Here is a 17,416-nt window from a genome sequence, read left to right on the forward strand (position 1 = left end):
CCTTGAGTGCCAGCCACAAAATGGCTGCAGTGGGGATGTGGCTTAAACACAAAATGGCTGCCGCATCTAAAGAGCTGGAAAATAGGACCACAAAATGGTGTGAGCATGCCATCCCTTGGTCAATGGGAGCCAAGGAAGCACCTACATCAGTCATCGCCACACTCCCAGAGAAAAGCTATTTGCGCCACTTCCTTCAGAACAGAAGGGATGGAAGTAATCAAATTATTACCTTCAGTCAAATGTGGGCATGTTTAAGGAGACTTGGGGCAAGCAGGAGCGGAGCAGGAAGAGCAAACAGTCTCATGTGTATTGTGGATTTTTGAAGGGAGATTTACTGAGACCTTTTTGAGGGCATCGCACAAGGTACTGGTGGGCTCACTGGTGCCCACAGGCACTGTGTTGGTGACCAGTGTTATTGCTTGCATGGTGTATGTGTGAATGAGCCATTGCAGATTAGGCAGTGCACAAATACAATGTTCATTTCACCTCAAAAGACAATGCACTTCAGTGAAGTCAGTTTGAACATTTAATTGCATGCTATTAAATGATGTGCAAGAAGTCGATTTAGGTACAGTACATGTATGAACCAGTGCAGAAAACAGATCCACTTGTGCACACATTTCACCTTAATGCGCCATTTCTGCACCAGAGAATTGGAAAGCTTGTCATTTGAGCTCATTGTTTTTCATTACATGTCAGGCCTTGTCCTCCGGTTTCTCTGCTATCCATGCCCTCCCACACCCCTCATTTGAAGAGCATTGATTGATAAATCAAATTCTAATAAAAGCCAGCAAGAGTGGCTGAGTATTGCTAAACAATTTTCTTGGGTAAATTACATGAATGTTGAAGGCAAACAGGACATAACTGATTCATGATGGTGCATTAGCAGAGCACTTAGGAGTGGTTATGGCACTGCTGAGTGACGTGAATTGTGGGTCAGCATGGAAGAGTAAGAATATACTTCCAAAATGACAGATCATTGCTGTCGAGATACAAGGAGCTGCTTGCATCATGACCTCTGGTTTCCTTGTTGGCAGGGCTGATTTGGAGATCACATATGGCAAAGGGCTGGATAAACTGGCCCACAAGCTCACCAAAGCGTTGGGCAAAATGAAGGTCAGGTAAGTGACATCAGTTCCCACCTAGAACCCAGTTGCTCCGATAGGGTTTTCTTTTTCCTTTGTCATGGAAAGTTGTAGTCTAGAGCCCTGGGCGTACATGAGGCTCCCATTGCTTCCTATGGCAGATGGAGCTCCAGAAGTCTACCTGGTCCTTTGCCCTTTTGTGCCCAACAATGGAAACCCCTTGCTCAACAAATGGTCTGCCTTCCTGGCAGCCATACTTACGCTGCCTTGAGCTAGGCATATGTATTGAGGGGATGCTGCCACACAGATGCTGCTGCCACATTCTCAATAATAGAATGGGGGGAAGGTCAGTGGAATCCCCAACATCTAATAGAATGGGGCAGCTGTTCCCAGGTTTGTCTTTTCTCTAAGATGACTGGCACAAGTTTAAAGTCATCTTCTGTGTTTTTAAGGTGACAGTGGCTTGCCAAACAGCTGCAGTTCCTCTTGCAAAACAACCGTTGTGGATTGAGTTTGATTCCCAGTTAGTTGCACAAAATGGCATCCTATGTAAATCTCCATGCAGAAGTGTTAAAATGTATTGTGTCTGAGACCAGATTTTTAGCAGACGTGTTGAACTAAGAATAAATGTGTATACTATATTTCCTTTTTCCTTCCCCCCCACTCTTTTTTTTTTTTGTTGTTTGGTCTCCATTCAGTTATATTTGCAGTGCCTGGCAATGTGTTTCTGAAGGGATGAAATCTGCCTCCGATTTGCACAAGTAAGTACAGCATGGTCCATTATTCAAAGTCCACTGAGAGCTAGGAGGGTTTTAAAACCTGTACAATCAACATGGCAGTTTTTATTGCCTGCTCTGGGGTTGCATGGAGAATATTTACTGCATTTCCCTCGGCGGTTGTCTAGCAAATAATTTTTCGGAAGGCAAATGTTAATGCAGCAGGTGTATATGTTTTATGTTCTGTGCCCAGGAAACTTGGCAAAGCCATTCAGATGGAAGCTATAAGTCCAACAAATCACGTCCTGGAGGAGCATGAGAAGAGGAAAAAAGCAGTGAGTTCAAATAACCTTGCTTTTCTGATGATCTGGTGCAATGTCTGTGCAGGTGATGATGCATAATGCACAAAGTTCTGTTTCTAAGTAAGGCTGCAGTTCTGCATCGTTAAAGTCAATGGCTTCTGATTGCTGGTGGCTTCTGGTTGCTTCAGCAGGAGCGGGATCACAACCTAAGTCTATGAGGATTTGGTTTTGCAACGGGTGTCTTACAAATGTGGTGTGATGCTAATATTATTGTCCACTTGCCCATATATATATATATATATATATATATATATATATATATATATATATCTCCTTTAAAATCTTTAGATTCCGACTTCCTTAAAAGGCCCAATGTGGCTTGATTTTCTTAGGCTGTACATTGATAATGGAACAAAGCCATGTCGTCTCGCCCCTCATATACCCAATCCATCACTGTGCTCTGCAGGAGAGGGCGTCTTGCAGATACCATCTTCATAGAAGATCCATTCCAGACCTTTGGATTTGCCTCCTGTTACATATTAGGCGGGAACTATCTCTGTTGAAAGACCTTCTTCTTTCAACAAGTTAAGATCTGTAGTGTGCATGTATCTGTACTAGAACCATTTTTATATAGGGAATTTCAAGTGTTTGCATTTATTTTTATATAGGTAACTGCTTTTAATTGTTTTTTGCACTTCAGTGTCTCATGGTTGGTTGGTTGTTTTTATAATTGTACATTTTATGGTTGTAGCCTCCCCAGGGATGTTATGGTTAAGGACAGAGGAGAAATCTAAATAAATGAATGAACAAACAAACAAATAAGCAAGCAAGCAATGATATGCTTCTCAAATGTCATTGTGTTTCTCTTCCATAAGCTAGATAATACAGTTGCGAAGGCAGCGGACCTGGTGACCGGCAACTGGCGCCAACAAATAAAGGCAAGTTTCCATTTTTCGTCGTTGCAAAGGTACCAAGTCAAGATCAACCCACAGGAAACTCTTCCGCGTCCCGTTGAATTCAGTTACGTGAAAGGGGCTAAGAAGTGCTTGATTAGATTATGTCCCATGGTTTGAAATAAAAGGCATTGGTTAGCTTTGCTAGAATGCTGATATAGAGGGAGTTTGAAAACCCATCTATGGAGAGGAAAGGCAGCCCCATGTGGTATCATCTGTATGAGCCTTAAACAGCAAAGGATATGATCTATAGGCTAAATGGAGCATAGGAAGCTTCCTTACACTAGCCACTGGTCCATCTAACTCTATATTGTCTACACTGACTGGCAGTGGCTCTCCAGAGCTTCACAAATGAATCTTTAGTTGTCCTACCATGATTGAAGATGGGTCCTTTTGCATGCCAAAAAAACCCCAAACTGTTTTTCCACTTGGCTATAGAACTTTCCTTCCCATCACTCCCAATGGAACAACAAAGCTGTGTACCGTTTTTCTGGTGCAAGGCTCCTTCCTGTGTTTCTATCAACTACAAAGGTATCCAGCACCCAAAATTTCGCTTGCAGGCATTTGAAACTGTATAGATCTGTGGTGCCCATCTTTGTTGTTCCAGACCAGGTTAACAAAGTTAAAAGTGAGTGTGTGTGTGTACATGTTTGCAAGTAGTTTCTGGTCGCATCCACTCTATGAATGCACATGGCTCCCCCCAAAGAATCCTGAGAACTTCAGTTTGGGGGGTGGGGTGCCTGGAATTGTAGTTCTGTGAGGAGCGAACTACAATTTCCAGGATTCTTTGGGAGGAAGCCATGTGCTTTAAATGCACGGTGTGGATGTGACCTCTCTGACACAGATGAAGAAGATACACACTTCACAGGAATTCCAGCCCAGGTTGCTGTTGGTGAGTCTGTGCAGATCAGTTTGCTGCAACTGAATCTCAGTGGAGGTCTTTAGATCAACACCATTTGTGGAGCTTACGAACACAAGGATTAATTTATGTGCTCAAGAGCAGCTAGCAACTGAACGCAGCATAATGAGAAGCCATCACTTGTCCTCTGCCTGATATCTCCTTTGCACCATACGCCGCACTCGCCATTCCAAGACAATGACATCTTACCCACTGTCAGAGTTGCGCCCTAACCCCTTTCGTCACTGAAAGACGAGTCTGGGCAGAGAACAATAATCACAACATCAAATAATAAATTGTCTATGAGGTATCCCTACTCAGTTTGATCCCCAGCTCAGCTTGAAAAATATGCAGTTCCCCTCACATCTCAATTGATTTCTGTGTGTTTGGTGGCAGGCCAAGAAGAAATTAAAGGAGCTAACCAAGAACCATGAAGCACTCTTCCGCGAAACAGAGAGCTCTCAAGCGTTGGCTTCACCAAAGACCAAAAGGAAGGTAAATCTTCAGATAAGCGCTTGCCTCTTGGTTTCCACACAGCCAGATTACCTGCCTGCAACCATGTGGGTTGTGTGTAAGAGAATGGGTGTCCCCAGGAAAATTCCCAGTGTCCTCTGGGCCAAGAGCATTAGGTCACATGATGCAGTGCAATCTCCTCCACAGTAGAAGCTAAGGTAGTTGACAAATCATGAAGACAGTGTGGTGGTGTGGTTAGAGGGCTGGACTACGTCCAGAGAGGCCCAGATTCCATACACTCCCAACATTTCTCTGATGAAAATTGGGACATCCAATTTTTTAAATAATAATCATAATAATATAGTACCCCACCCATCTGACAGGGTAGCCCCAACCACTCTGGATGGCTTCCAACATACGTATATAAAAACATACTGAAACATTAATTATAAGAATATAAGTTTACCACTTGTCCTCACTATCCTCCCTCCTTTCTTCTTCCCCAATCAAATCCATGCTTGATGGTGAAGCTCCATACATGACCTTGGGTCAGTTACTATCTCTCTCCCCAGCTTATCTCATAGGGTTTTTATGAGGATAAAATGGTGGACAAGAGCCACGTGTGAGGTTATTGAATTGAACGTTGGGCTATAAAAGTAGTAACGATAATAACAGCCTACTTTTCTGAAGCATTGGTCCTGCCAGGCTGCTAGATAAAATGACAAGAGTCAATCTATTAGGTGTCTTTGAGGGGAGAGGGTGACTTTCAGCATTGTGAAGCAAAGACTCATGATTTGCTACACACAAAACACAGTTTTCTGCATGTTGTCATGCACATAGCACGCTGTTAAGCTGTTGGCCTTACCTCTCCTGACCTCACAGGTGCATAAATAGAAGATAATTTGCTCCTGCCAACACAGCTATGAGAATAATGCCTCTGGTGAGAGAAGTCAATCATCTTTCTCTTTTTTTAAACAACTTGCATTTATATTTTCATTTCAGTTGCTCAGAAACCTGGAAAAATCTGCGACAAAACTGGCAAAGGACGATGAAGATTACTATGACAAGAATCTAGCCGCCTGTAAAACTAGGTTGAAATGGGAAAGCACTTTAGAAAATTGCCACCAGGCAAGTCATTTGAGGTTCTTTTCTTGTGCTGTTGTACATTTTCATTCTGACACTTCCCCTTGAATATAAACAAGCCTCATTTCTGCACTGCCATCCATTTTTTATTTTGATTTGCAATTCAGTGAGAACAGTGAGGTACCTCCTGATTTACAGCTGTGTGTTTGAGAAGGGAAACGGGGTGGGTGGGAATCAAGGTCCTGGGAGCAGAGGACTACTCTTGGAAGTTATAAACATTAAAGGGAGGAGCTGCAGATCAAAATGCAGCTCAAGATTTGAGCACATGTTCTGCAAGCCGGACGGTTCCAGGTTGAGTTCCCCAACCCTACAACTAGAAAGGCCTCAGGCTGGAGCCAGTTAGAGTAGACAACCCCAGGTGAATCAGACCAGAACTTGGAGGTATGTCCAAGGCTCCATCTCTGGCATATCTCCAGAGAAGGCTGTATAAAACCCTGGAGCACTGCTGACTTGGCATTTCCTCAGAATGACACAGCTTCATATGTTTGTACATGCATTTGTCACCCCATGCTAGCATAGCAAATTGTCCCAGGGAATAAGAAAGTCAGTCCTGCAACGTCCACTGGAGTTGCTTGATGATGATGATGATGATGATGATGATGATGATGATGATGATTGTGGCGTTCGTATGGAGCCCCCGGTCGTCTCACGGACCATTGACCCGTACACCGCTAATCCACTACCACCAACCAGGTCCTCCCTGGCAAATCACTTAGTCTCAGTCAGGTTCCCAAATTAACAAAGAAGAGTGTAGTTTACTTCAGACACAAACAAACTTTAACTGCATTCCAAACCTTGTTACTCTTTACCTTCTTAGTCTTATTTTATCCTGTCTTCTACCTCCCCTCACACAAGAACCCACTGCACTAACTGTCTCTCTGTTTCCAACTGCCTGCCAACTGCTTTTCCAACTGCCTTTCCCAACCAGCCAACCCACTAAAACCAACCAACTACCCACCAGCAACTAACTCAAACCTCGGGCTAAGCCCTTTTATATACAGGTAGGCTCTGCCTCTGGCTTTCCTATTGGTTTATGTTTTAACCCTTTCTCTCCCCCCTGTACAGACATTTTTCAAACGAACGAGCAAATGCTAGCATAGCAAATCGTCCCAGGGAATAAGAAAGTCAGTCCCGCAACATCCACTGGAATTGCTTGATGATGATGATGATGATGATGATGATGATTTTGATTTTGTTATTTATGTCCCGCCTATCTGGCTGGGTTTCCCCTGCTTCTCTGGGGCTGCTTCTATTTCCTAGTTTCTTAAGGGAAGATATCCCTTTGGCACCAGCACACCAAGCAATTTAATCTAGCCTTGAAATTGCTTGATTCTCACCCATCTCAAAATGCGTGGGGGAGGCTCACACAGAGCCCCCGTTTGCACCTAACCGTAAGCCAAGCTTATGAAGAAGCAAATGTTTGGGCTCCTGGAGAGGAGATCCCAGCCTCTTTGCTGGTGATCCCTGGTCATTTTGCTGCTGCGTTGAGCTCAGCTGTACTTTGGCCTAGTGTGTTGCCTGGGGGTGGAAAACAGCACTCACTGCCATGACTATGACACGGCTTGGGAGGAGAGAGGCTCAGAAGCGTCACTGAACGTGACCCATGGGGTCAGTGTGGACGTTTACCCCCCCATGGCAAAATTTGTAGATCCAACACAGCCGCAACATCTGGTTTGTCATAGACAACGTTATAATCTGACTTGAAATGTAATTCATCAAAGTGGCTTTTTAAAGAAACACCCTCCCACCCCCCTAAAAAGCACCCGCATCAACAGATTGGCCGTAAATTTCATACTCATTTTTTTTTCTAGAAGCAGAAATTTAATTAAATGCTGTTAAGCATCACCACCTCCACAGAGTTATTGTATTTTTAATCACATGCTGAGTTCTGCTCCAAGCCTTTTAGCATTCTTCAGCTAAAGGAACACCTACATAAAAGAGACGAAGGGTGCAATGCAGCCAAAGCAAAACACTTTTAAACCCGGTTGATTTCAGTGGAGGGAGAATTGTGTGCTTCACATGTGTGCCTATGGCTGTTTGGGTGCACCCTTTCCACTCACGGGGGTCCTAAGTACCTGTGTGATGTAATGAGTAGGTTGATAGTAGGGACGCGGGTGGCGCTGTGGTCTAAACCACTGAGCTTCTTGGGCTTGCCGATCAGAAGGTTGGCAGTTTGAATCCCCACGACGGGGTGAGCTCCCGTTGCTCGGTCCCTGCTCCTGCCAACCTAGCAGTTCGAAAGCATGCCAGTGCAAGTAGATAAATAGGTATCACTGCAGAGAGAAGGTAAATGGTGTTTCCGTGTACTCTGCCTTCCGTCACAGTGTTCCGTTGCGCCAGAAGCAGTTTAGTCATGCTGGCCATGTGACCTGGAAAGCTGTCTGTGGACAAATGCCGGCTCCCTCGACCTGAAAGCGAGATGAGCTCCACAACCCCATATTCGCCTTTGACTGGACTTAACCATCCAAGGGTCCTTTACCTTTACCTAGGTTGATAGTACAGTGGTACCTCGGGTTACATACGCTTCAGGTTACAGACTCTGCTAACCCAGAAATAGTACCTTGGGTTAAGGACTTTGCTTCAGGATGAGAACAGAAATTGTGCTCCAAATAATAATTCTAGCATGACTAGAAACCATGGATGGAAATTGCAGGGCAGGTTTTGGGGGACATATTAGGAACATTTCCTATTGGTAATGCTGTTCAGCAGTGGAGCAGATTGTCTTGGGATGTGGCAGGTTCTCATTTGCAGGAGCTATTTTTGCATAGTCTGGATTGGGGATGGGGTTCCTCTGGTGGCTCTGTGTGCAGCAGACCAATCTAATCCTTGCAGATTGCCCATTTTGTGTGGTAATGGCTTCCTCCCTTCCTTTAAACAGAGCATCCTAGAACTCGAAAAGGAGCGACTGCATCTTCTGTGCAATACATTAAATTGTTACAGCCAGCATCTTTCCAGTTTGGCACAGAACCTAATTGCGGTATGTAATATTACGATTTTTTACCTCCAGTGGTTAGAAAGTTCGTTTTTAAAAAGGAACTGTTTCCAGTTCAAGAACGTTGTTTTGCAAAATGAACTGGTTCAGTTCCAGTTCATCCAAATGAACCTTTTAGTTCATAAAAAGTTCATCCTTGGCATACATTTTTTCAGCATTCAGAATGTTACCAGCCAGTATGCTAAACCAAAGTCCAAAAGCAAATCGGAGGCCACACACAAGTAATAAGATGTCTGACAGACAGAACGTAAGCAGGTTAAACTTTCCCCATAATTGTATTTCCATACTAGAAGACTTACTCTGTTTTATTTCTGCCACCTACACAGCTGTTAGAGGCACAAAGCATCACTGTTGCTAAGGAATCCGAAAGAAGGAATGTGAGGCATTTCTCTCTTCTAACCTGAATAGCTTGCAGCAAGAAGTACAGGTCCAGGAACAGGTGCAGGAAATGCCTCACATTCCTTCTGATTCCTTAGCAACAGTGACTGACTTAGTGTCTTTAGCAACAGCCTAATAAGCCTTAGACCGTTCCTGCCACATTTAGCTTTGCAACTTTCTTTAGAAATGTTTGGTTGATTTTTTTTTTTTTAAATGAAAGTTAAGAGTCCGGGCCTCCTGCTGGGGGATGGCGAGGGCAAAAGTAATGAACATGAAGATGAACTATAAATCATTCAAAGTTCTACCCCCAAACTGAACTTTATTCACCTTTAGAACACCTGACATTTACAGGTACTACTTTCAGGTGTAGTTCAGAGATTTTTGAACTAGTTAGTGAACTTTGTTCAATGGGACTAGTTCATTCCAAGCGCTGTTCACTTCCATCTAAATACTATTAGAACTTTTTGTCATAATGAATCTTGTTTGTCCTTATTCTAGTGCCACACAAGGCTTCATGATGCGGTCAGTGAAGTTGATGCACACAAGGACACACAGATGTTAGGAGAAGAAATGTCCATGCCTGCTACAGAGACCAAGCTGGAGCTGTTATTAACAGACTATTATGTAAGTGCACCACTGAGATGCTTGTCATCATGACGGGCAATGTTTGTATGGAAATAGGAACTGCCTGCTAGGGCTGGGCGATTTATCGATATATTGTCCAAACCCAGTTTGAAGTCCATATCGTGATATTGGTTTCATAGTTTTTGACCTGGCAATATATCATGAATAAGGATGTTTGTGTGTGTGCCATGCAAAAATCACAATGTAGGAAAAAGCATGGAACCAACCAATGCTTCACTTGATTCCTGCAGCCTGTTAGCTCTGCTGGCTCAGCTCTCCCCCGCCTCCTTCAGGGAGCAGCGAACCACAAGAGCAGTGGCCGGCGAAAACCACAATGCAGTAAAAACTGAAGCCAGCCAGTGCCTCTACATAGCTCCATCCTTATTTCAGACATCATGACATATCAGTATATCGCAATGTTTAGCGAGTGCTATATCATGATGTTGAAAACAAGATATCGCCCAGTACTACTGACAGCTGTAGGAACCTCTGGAGGAAGTGTAATGGCATGCCTCTTGGTGCATTCTGTGTAAACTATAAAACTGAGAGCCAGCTACCTAGTGGTAGGCAGGTTTTGCCCTGATTTCACCAGCGTCTAACTGCGGCACTTTACTTTCCCTGTCAGGGTGAATGACAGATACCAATTTGGCAGAAAGTAAAAGAGGGAAACAATTAATATGGGAACTGAATAGATTTCTTGCCATCCGTGATCCCATTTCTCAAGATTGCTCCCATCTGCGTACCTCCAGCCTCTTCTGTTCCTTAGGACTGCTCTTACCATGTGTGTTGGCCTGTTCAAGTGTACGATTAGCACACCAGTACTTTGGTGGCCTAGATGGGCATGCTAGCCCTGTAGTACAGTGGTAGAGCGTTTGTATTGTACAGGTTCAATTTCTGGCATCTCCACCTAGCGATGAGAATGTCCCCTGTCTGCAAACCTGGACATCCTTAGCCAATCATTTGTGGGCAAAACTGAGCTAGAATGTCCTATGGTCTGACCTAGTACAGGGCAGCTTCTCAAGGTCCTATGCTGGCATGCAAACATTACATATGAATAAACCATGGTACGTGCATTTTACTGTGACTGAGCACACACGGAATATTCAGGCTTTACCCATGGCCCACATCTTGTAAAAATCAGGAGTGTGTTGCAAGAGTGGGACAAAACATTGAGAAGTGGTTTGTGTATTAATAAACAGATACTATGAAAATATTGATCTACAGGTTGCAAATAGGTTTGTGATTACCTGAACACTGTTTTGTTCTCTCTTGCAATAAATGCCATTGCAACCATGTTCAGCTCATAATGCAAGTTCTAAATTAACACCCCAAATGTAGAGTATCTGAAGCAGCCAAGCCACATTCTAGATCCTTAAAAGGGCTTGTAATATTTTGGCGCCACTGCTGTTTTTGCTCACAAAGGACTGATCACAAATCAACGGGTGCTGCCAGTGCTTTATCCACAGAGGAAGCAGTTGACATAAATCAGAAATTAAGGTCCACAGGGCCAAAAGCCACAGCGGGTGCCTTCTTGACTATTATACTTTCTCCTGTGACTGTCTATATGGGGGAATCCAACATCATGCAATTACTAAGCTATAATACAATAGCAACAGAGAGCTGCTTTTTCAGCACTGTCGCTTTGCACGCCACTTAATCACAAGGTTTTATTGGCACAGCAATTATGCTTATGCATTGCAAAAGCACAATATGATAAGCAGAACTGGAGTATCCAAATAATGGATCTGGATAAGCTTATTGCCTGTAACTATTATTATTCAACTGAGCTGGGAACATATTTCAATTTTTTATGTGTCAAAGACTTTGCAGGGGAAACTATAGGGCTGTGTTCACATGTACACACACACACACACTGGGCAAGCATCAGAATTCCAAGGTAATTACCCTGTTCATTAGTTTTGGGGACCAGACAGAATCAGAGATGTGTTAAACGTTTCACTGATTTTTAACGAACCTTCTTTCAAATCATCTTTCTGATAACACCCATGCTTGTGCATAATTTCATAGAATGTCTGTTTCCTCTGATGTACCACCCTTGCTTTGTTGCACCATAAAACTAACATTTCAAGATAAAGGGAAAGGAAGTTCTGCAAAAGGAACATTTGTATGCTACCTCACATAGTTCTGTTACTAGAAATGGCGATTTGCCGAGCGACTTATAATATCGCTGCATGCGTGCAATCAAATTATTTCATATTGGGAATAATAATTTAGCACAATCCAATATTGACTAAATAACACTATTTGATTTATTCTAACTGCATTGCTTGGGGCCTGGAGACTTGAGTAGGGATCAGGAATTGAAAGCCCCAGGGCAAAACTGTAATATTCTAAGTAGGACCAGCTTGCCCCAGTTGCCAATGTGGAGGGCAAAAAGATTGAGTGCAGGACAGTTGATGCCTGTGGGCAACAGAACATCCCAATAAGTCTACTTTAGAAAGATGTTGGGCCTGGTCTGTTACCTTTTACCACCTCTGCTAAGTGGCTCTCTTAGAAAACTAGAGTCTTGGACAGAAGATACAGGTTAGTTTAGTGCTTGCTAATCTCTACTGCCTTCACCTGTGATTGCCAGAATACCATGAGACCCATAAATTCTGGCTGATAGGACATTCATCTTCATTTTCTAAGAAAATGCTCTCAGGGTCTAAGTGCTTTGATGGATCACTGCCTTGCCTTAGAATCAGAGAACTGCAGCTCCCTGCAGTAGGGATTCTTTTGCCCAACTTGTGGCTCAAGCCCACAACCCTGAAATTAAGAGTTGTATGCTCTACTAACTGAGCTATTGCCATCAGTACTGCTTTTTTAAATCTGAGACTAAATACTGAAACATTTTGTAGTTCATGAAGCCACGGTGAAGTCAATCGTGTTGTCACTTGGACTTGATTTGTGCAGACCGTGCCAGTGTCAACACTCAATGCGTGCTTGAGTTTAGAGTAGTACTTCTGCACTTCTAATAAACACCTTCCTGCTTGGGTACATTTTTTCTTTTCCATCGGAACTGCATGTCTAAAACGTGGGTTTGTTTTCCTGCAAAAAGGAGGAAGATCCTACGAGCCTCATCGAAAAAGAGAGGAGACAGGCTTCCATCAAAGCCAAAGTACTACGTGTTCAAAAGGACTTGGAGAAGGCGTTACAAGACAAAGCAGGTGCCTTGAAATGCCGCCTGTATGCCTTGATATATTGGGTGTTACCATTCAATCTTTGACATTGCTTCTGGAGGAAACTGGCTTAGACAAGAGTCCATAGATCGATAGACTAAAACCTTTCCTTATTATACCCCTGGAATTGAAGACAAATGTGTAAGGAAGCTATGTGCATTATTAGCCCTTCAACACACAGCTTATTTACCTATACTTATTTATAAAACTTCTTACCTGCCCTTCAGCATAAGATTCCGGGGTGGAGTTACAATAACAGAATATACAGTTATAAAAACAGATAAAACCATTACAATTATAATGCACACAAAAGCGTTCCAAATGGAACAGTGCAGTGTACAAAAACGGTATGGGATGGTTCCACAAAACAGCTTAATTTTCAAAGGGCAGGGGAAAGAGATCTCTTTAGCCCAATGTGAGAGCTGTACAATGAAGATGCTAGATGCACCTCTGTGGGGAGGTACAGTCGTACCTTGGTTGACAAACGCTTTAGCTCCTGAATGTGGGAATGTTTAGGGATGCGGGGGAGGATATATTGTCTAAGATATCCTATCCCAACTTGTCTTTACAAGTTCAACAAAATCAGCAGAGTTAACATTCCCCTTTTTTAAACACACGCACAGCAGATAGCTTGCTCAGACTTGTTAGAGTCTCTGTAAATATTTCCTGGTATTTTTCCCGTTTAATCCCTCCTAAAATAAGATGCTATGCAGTCTTCTGTAAAGTATAAAACACTTACAAGTAAATCATCTGTTCACACAAAGGTACCCAGAAGGCAGACTTTTAAAAGGTAATAACATAGTTTAAATGTGGTGACTATCTCCTTATGAGAGAAAGCCCCCCTTTTCTTCTCTTGGCCTGGAGCCAAGGGTGCATCTTAGTAGTGCTGTTGTTAAGATGACATTGATAGAAACAAGATGATCGCCAGCCTGTGACTCTTTTCTAATTCAGGAGAGGCCACGCCCATCTCATTACACATAGGAAGTTTCATCTCAGTCCTGGAAAGCAGGAAGTTCTGGCTGGAGGACTGAGACAACCTTCATCTCTATTCTAGCAATGTTGTGTTTGACTGCATTCTTACATTCCACACTGAATGCCGCAAACCTGGGAGTGTTCTGGTTTATGAATGTTCTTTTGGAAGCTGAACGTCCGGCAGGGCTTCTGCGGCTTCCAATTAGCTGCAGGAAGGTCCTGCAGCCAATCAGAAGCCTTGCCTTGGGAGTCTAACGTTTTGGAAGTCAAATGGACTTCCAGAACGGATTCCGTTTGGCTTCCAAGGTACGACTGTATATAATTCTGGAGCTGCCACAGAAAAAGCCTTCTCAGGCTGTCATTCCTCATACTTCTGTGTTTTAACAAAAAGGGCCAGTAGGGATGGAGATGGTATTTTGTATATTTGGGGCCTAAGCCATTTAGGGTTTAAAACACTTGAATTGGTTTGGAAACAACTGGCAACCTGTTGCATCTTCCATGGTGGATAGCGAGCAAATGAAAGCAAACAATAAATGCACAAGTCACCCTTCGCTAACAGAGGAATTGCCCACTTAATTGTCCAGGTTGGCTAGCCTCTTCCTTCTTGCCATTTTGAAAGTTAATAAAGGCAGTATTTAATTTAGGTTAATTTGTTCTCCTTGAACAGTTGATCATCTTGGGTCCTCCAGATGACTGCTTTTGCTGCGTCTTTTATTACCTTGTCTGCTTTATCACAATGATTGTACACCACTTTGTGGCCTATTGAGCCAAAAAGCAGCTCTTAATTTTTTAATATAAATAAATATGTCCTGGGAGTTTTCTAATGGCACTATAACGCTTTACAGTTGATTTCCAGAAACATTTTATGAAGCATTTGTTTTCCAGACATATGCATGAAAGATTAGTAAATGTTCTGTGTGTGGGGAAAAACACTATAGTACAGATTGTTTAATCTTTTATAAAAGGTTATTCCTTCAATATTCTTTTTAAAGGTCTGGAACGAATGCTTAACGCTTATACGGAATCTCCACAGTTCTCAGATGCAAAGAATCAGAATGATATCACTGAGGAGCTTGATGAGGTAACATTTTTTGACTGTAATCTGTAAATTAGTTTTGTACCATCTTTTTAATGCCTGCCTGGACTTAATTTGTGTTCAGTTCAAATCCAGCTTTCACTAATATCTAATGCCCATGCCTCAAATAATCACTAGAAAATCAACTGGGCAGGTTTGGAATAGAATAACCTGCCAAATTGGGTGTGATTTATTTTAGGACAAGAGACAATAAGAGAAGTAGTACATTTTAAACTGGAAGTCTGATTGTGTGTGTGTCAACTAGCGATAGTACAGAATTTGATTCAGTTTGCATTTAAAGGTGAACCTATGTAACCTGCATTTTCCAAAGCAGTATGTAAACCAAACACATCCATCCTTCAAAATTCACTTCTGTAAATTATGGCAATGCAACCAAATCATGTGTACAAAAATTCATATAAGTAGGATAAAGTGTGCATACAAATGCATAGATTACTGAAAACAATATACAAAAAAATAATTATATTGGGGAAATTGCTTTGCAAAAAATATCTTTTAACAGGCAAACTTGCAAACAAACGTGAGTGTATTAGGAAAAATGTGAAAATGTGTGAAAATGTGGAGAACTGAACTGAACATAGATTGGAAAAAAGGGGAAACGAAGGGAAATCGAAATTGAGATTCACCCATCCCTAGGGTCAACTACTGCCCCCACCCGAAATCAACATGAAGCAAAATACCATTTTACTAACAGTATTTTTATTTTTAAAAAAACTATCTGTATTACTAGACATCTCTGAAAGTTATCCTTCTGCATGCAAACCACTTCAAGCTGGCGACTGTGCTCGCAGAAATTGAGCAGATGCCCAAACCAGTTGAACCCAGGAACTGCATTTCAAAATGGAAGGAAAAGGTACTATGAAGGGTTGTGGCCTATGTCAAAGCACTTTTAGGGAACATGTGTGAGGCTGTGTTTTTACAGCCCAATCCCACAAACTATTACAGCATTCTGTACATCCTGGTTCTTTCACCTGCCATTAGTGGGACCAGAATGTCATTGCTGGTAAGAGCATACATTTGGGAAAGATTATTATTATTATTTTTACAATACAGCTAAACAAAAGCTTTTACTTACTCTTCAAAGTACTTATTTAGTTATCTTGTATCTTGAACTTTAAGTGTCTGGTTTGGCATCACAACTCTTACTATGATGGGGCAGAGTAATCTTTGGGAAGTCTTTTAGATTGCTAGATCGTGCTGTATATTAGTTTTCAACTGCTCACTTTTTAGCTGTTTTATAAAGAGGTCATTTTTCCAATGGAAATTTTGCCTGCTAGAGATGAGTACAGGGGATAATTATAAAAACAACTTAGAATCATAGAATGGAAGGGATCCTGAGGGTGTAGTCCAGCTATGACCAAACTTGTTAGCTATGGATGATGGGAGTTGTAGTCCAAAAACAGCTGGAGGGCCAAGTTTGTCCACCACTGGTCTAGTCCAACCCCTTGCAATGCAGGAATGTCAACTAGATCAAACATGATAGATGGTCATTCAACCTCTGCTTTAAAACCTCCAAGAAAGGAGAGACCACTACCTCTCAGGGCAGTCTATTCCACTGTTGAACAACTCTGTCAGAATGTTATTCCTGATTTTAGTTGGAATCTTTCTTGTCACTTCAATCCATTGATTCAGGTCCTACCCTCTGGAGCAGAAAACAAGCTTGTTCCCTCTTCCAGGTGACAGCCCTTGAGATATTTGAAGATAACTATCATATCTCCTCTTTACCAGGCTAAACATACCCAGCTCCTTCAAACATTCCTCATAAGGCTTGGTTTCCAGATCATCTTGGTCACCCTCCTTTGCACACATTCTAGCTTGTCAATATTCTGTTTAAACCGGGGTGTCCAGAACTAGAAACAGTAGTCTGACCAAGGCAAAATATAGAGGGACTATTACTTCCCTTGATCAGGACACTATACTTGTTGATGCAGCCTAGAATAGCATTGGCATTATTTATTTAGCTGTTGCATCACACGGTTGACTCATGTTAAGCTTGTGGTCTACAAAGACCCCTAGATCCTTTTCACATGTACTACTGGCAACTTCAAAAGTGATAAGGGATGTAGTTTATTAGTGTTACTTGTAAAGATGCAGACTTATTATGAACAGAATCCTGTGGAAAGCTGCTTCATGTAAGAATTTATAACTGCTTGTCTGGGGTTTCTCTGCAGTAACCACCATAACATATGGAGGGGGAGACTATCAAATCATATCTTAGCAATTGGGGATGAGTGAAATAGATAACATTTGTTCAGAGTATGCAAATGCTTACATGTTTACACTTAGCTATAGTTTGGCTTAGCATTATGTGCAAACTGCACCCTGCGTTGTTCAAGTATATTTATTTTCACGTGCCTTTAGGTACAGTACTTTTGCCTACTTTCACGTGCCTTTAGGTACAGTACTTTTGCCCAAAACTTTAGCATTTCTCCTGTTAACAATGTTTTTTTTCTTCCCCCCCAAACTGTTAGGACTGTGTGCATCACTCTGTGGCAATCACCTGCCCTGTTAAGAAGAAACATTTTAAGCAAACTTTGAGCACAGGGGCCACCAGTGAAGAAGGAATTAACAGGAGTTGTCCACCAGGTAAGGACACAATCCATTGCAGGATCAGCATGTGAAGTC

The 17,416-nt window shown here is 42.3% G+C and overlaps 1 protein-coding gene across 3 annotated transcripts in view; it reads left to right on the top strand.

Annotated features, from left to right (window-relative positions):
• The window catches only part of NOSTRIN (nitric oxide synthase trafficking), a 29,280-nt gene that overhangs the window by 9,531 nt on the left and 2,333 nt on the right, over window positions 1-17,416 (top strand). For all 3 annotated transcript variants that reach the window (XM_053408842.1, XM_053408851.1, XM_053408860.1), the window contains exons 3-14: window positions 1,038-1,121; window positions 1,784-1,846; window positions 2,055-2,136; window positions 2,979-3,041; window positions 4,351-4,449; window positions 5,410-5,535; window positions 8,429-8,527; window positions 9,419-9,544; window positions 12,603-12,711; window positions 14,688-14,776; window positions 15,522-15,644; window positions 17,263-17,377. In XM_053408842.1, the coding sequence (XP_053264817.1) occupies window positions 1,038-1,121; window positions 1,784-1,846; window positions 2,055-2,136; window positions 2,979-3,041; window positions 4,351-4,449; window positions 5,410-5,535; window positions 8,429-8,527; window positions 9,419-9,544; window positions 12,603-12,711; window positions 14,688-14,776; window positions 15,522-15,644; window positions 17,263-17,377 (1,178 nt within the window). The remainder of the gene's footprint in view (window positions 1-1,037; window positions 1,122-1,783; window positions 1,847-2,054; window positions 2,137-2,978; window positions 3,042-4,350; window positions 4,450-5,409; window positions 5,536-8,428; window positions 8,528-9,418; window positions 9,545-12,602; window positions 12,712-14,687; window positions 14,777-15,521; window positions 15,645-17,262; window positions 17,378-17,416) is intronic.

The sequence above is a fragment of the Podarcis raffonei genome, chromosome 1 (assembly GCF_027172205.1).
Source record: "Podarcis raffonei isolate rPodRaf1 chromosome 1, rPodRaf1.pri, whole genome shotgun sequence".
Taxonomy (NCBI): Eukaryota; Metazoa; Chordata; class Lepidosauria; order Squamata; family Lacertidae; genus Podarcis; species Podarcis raffonei.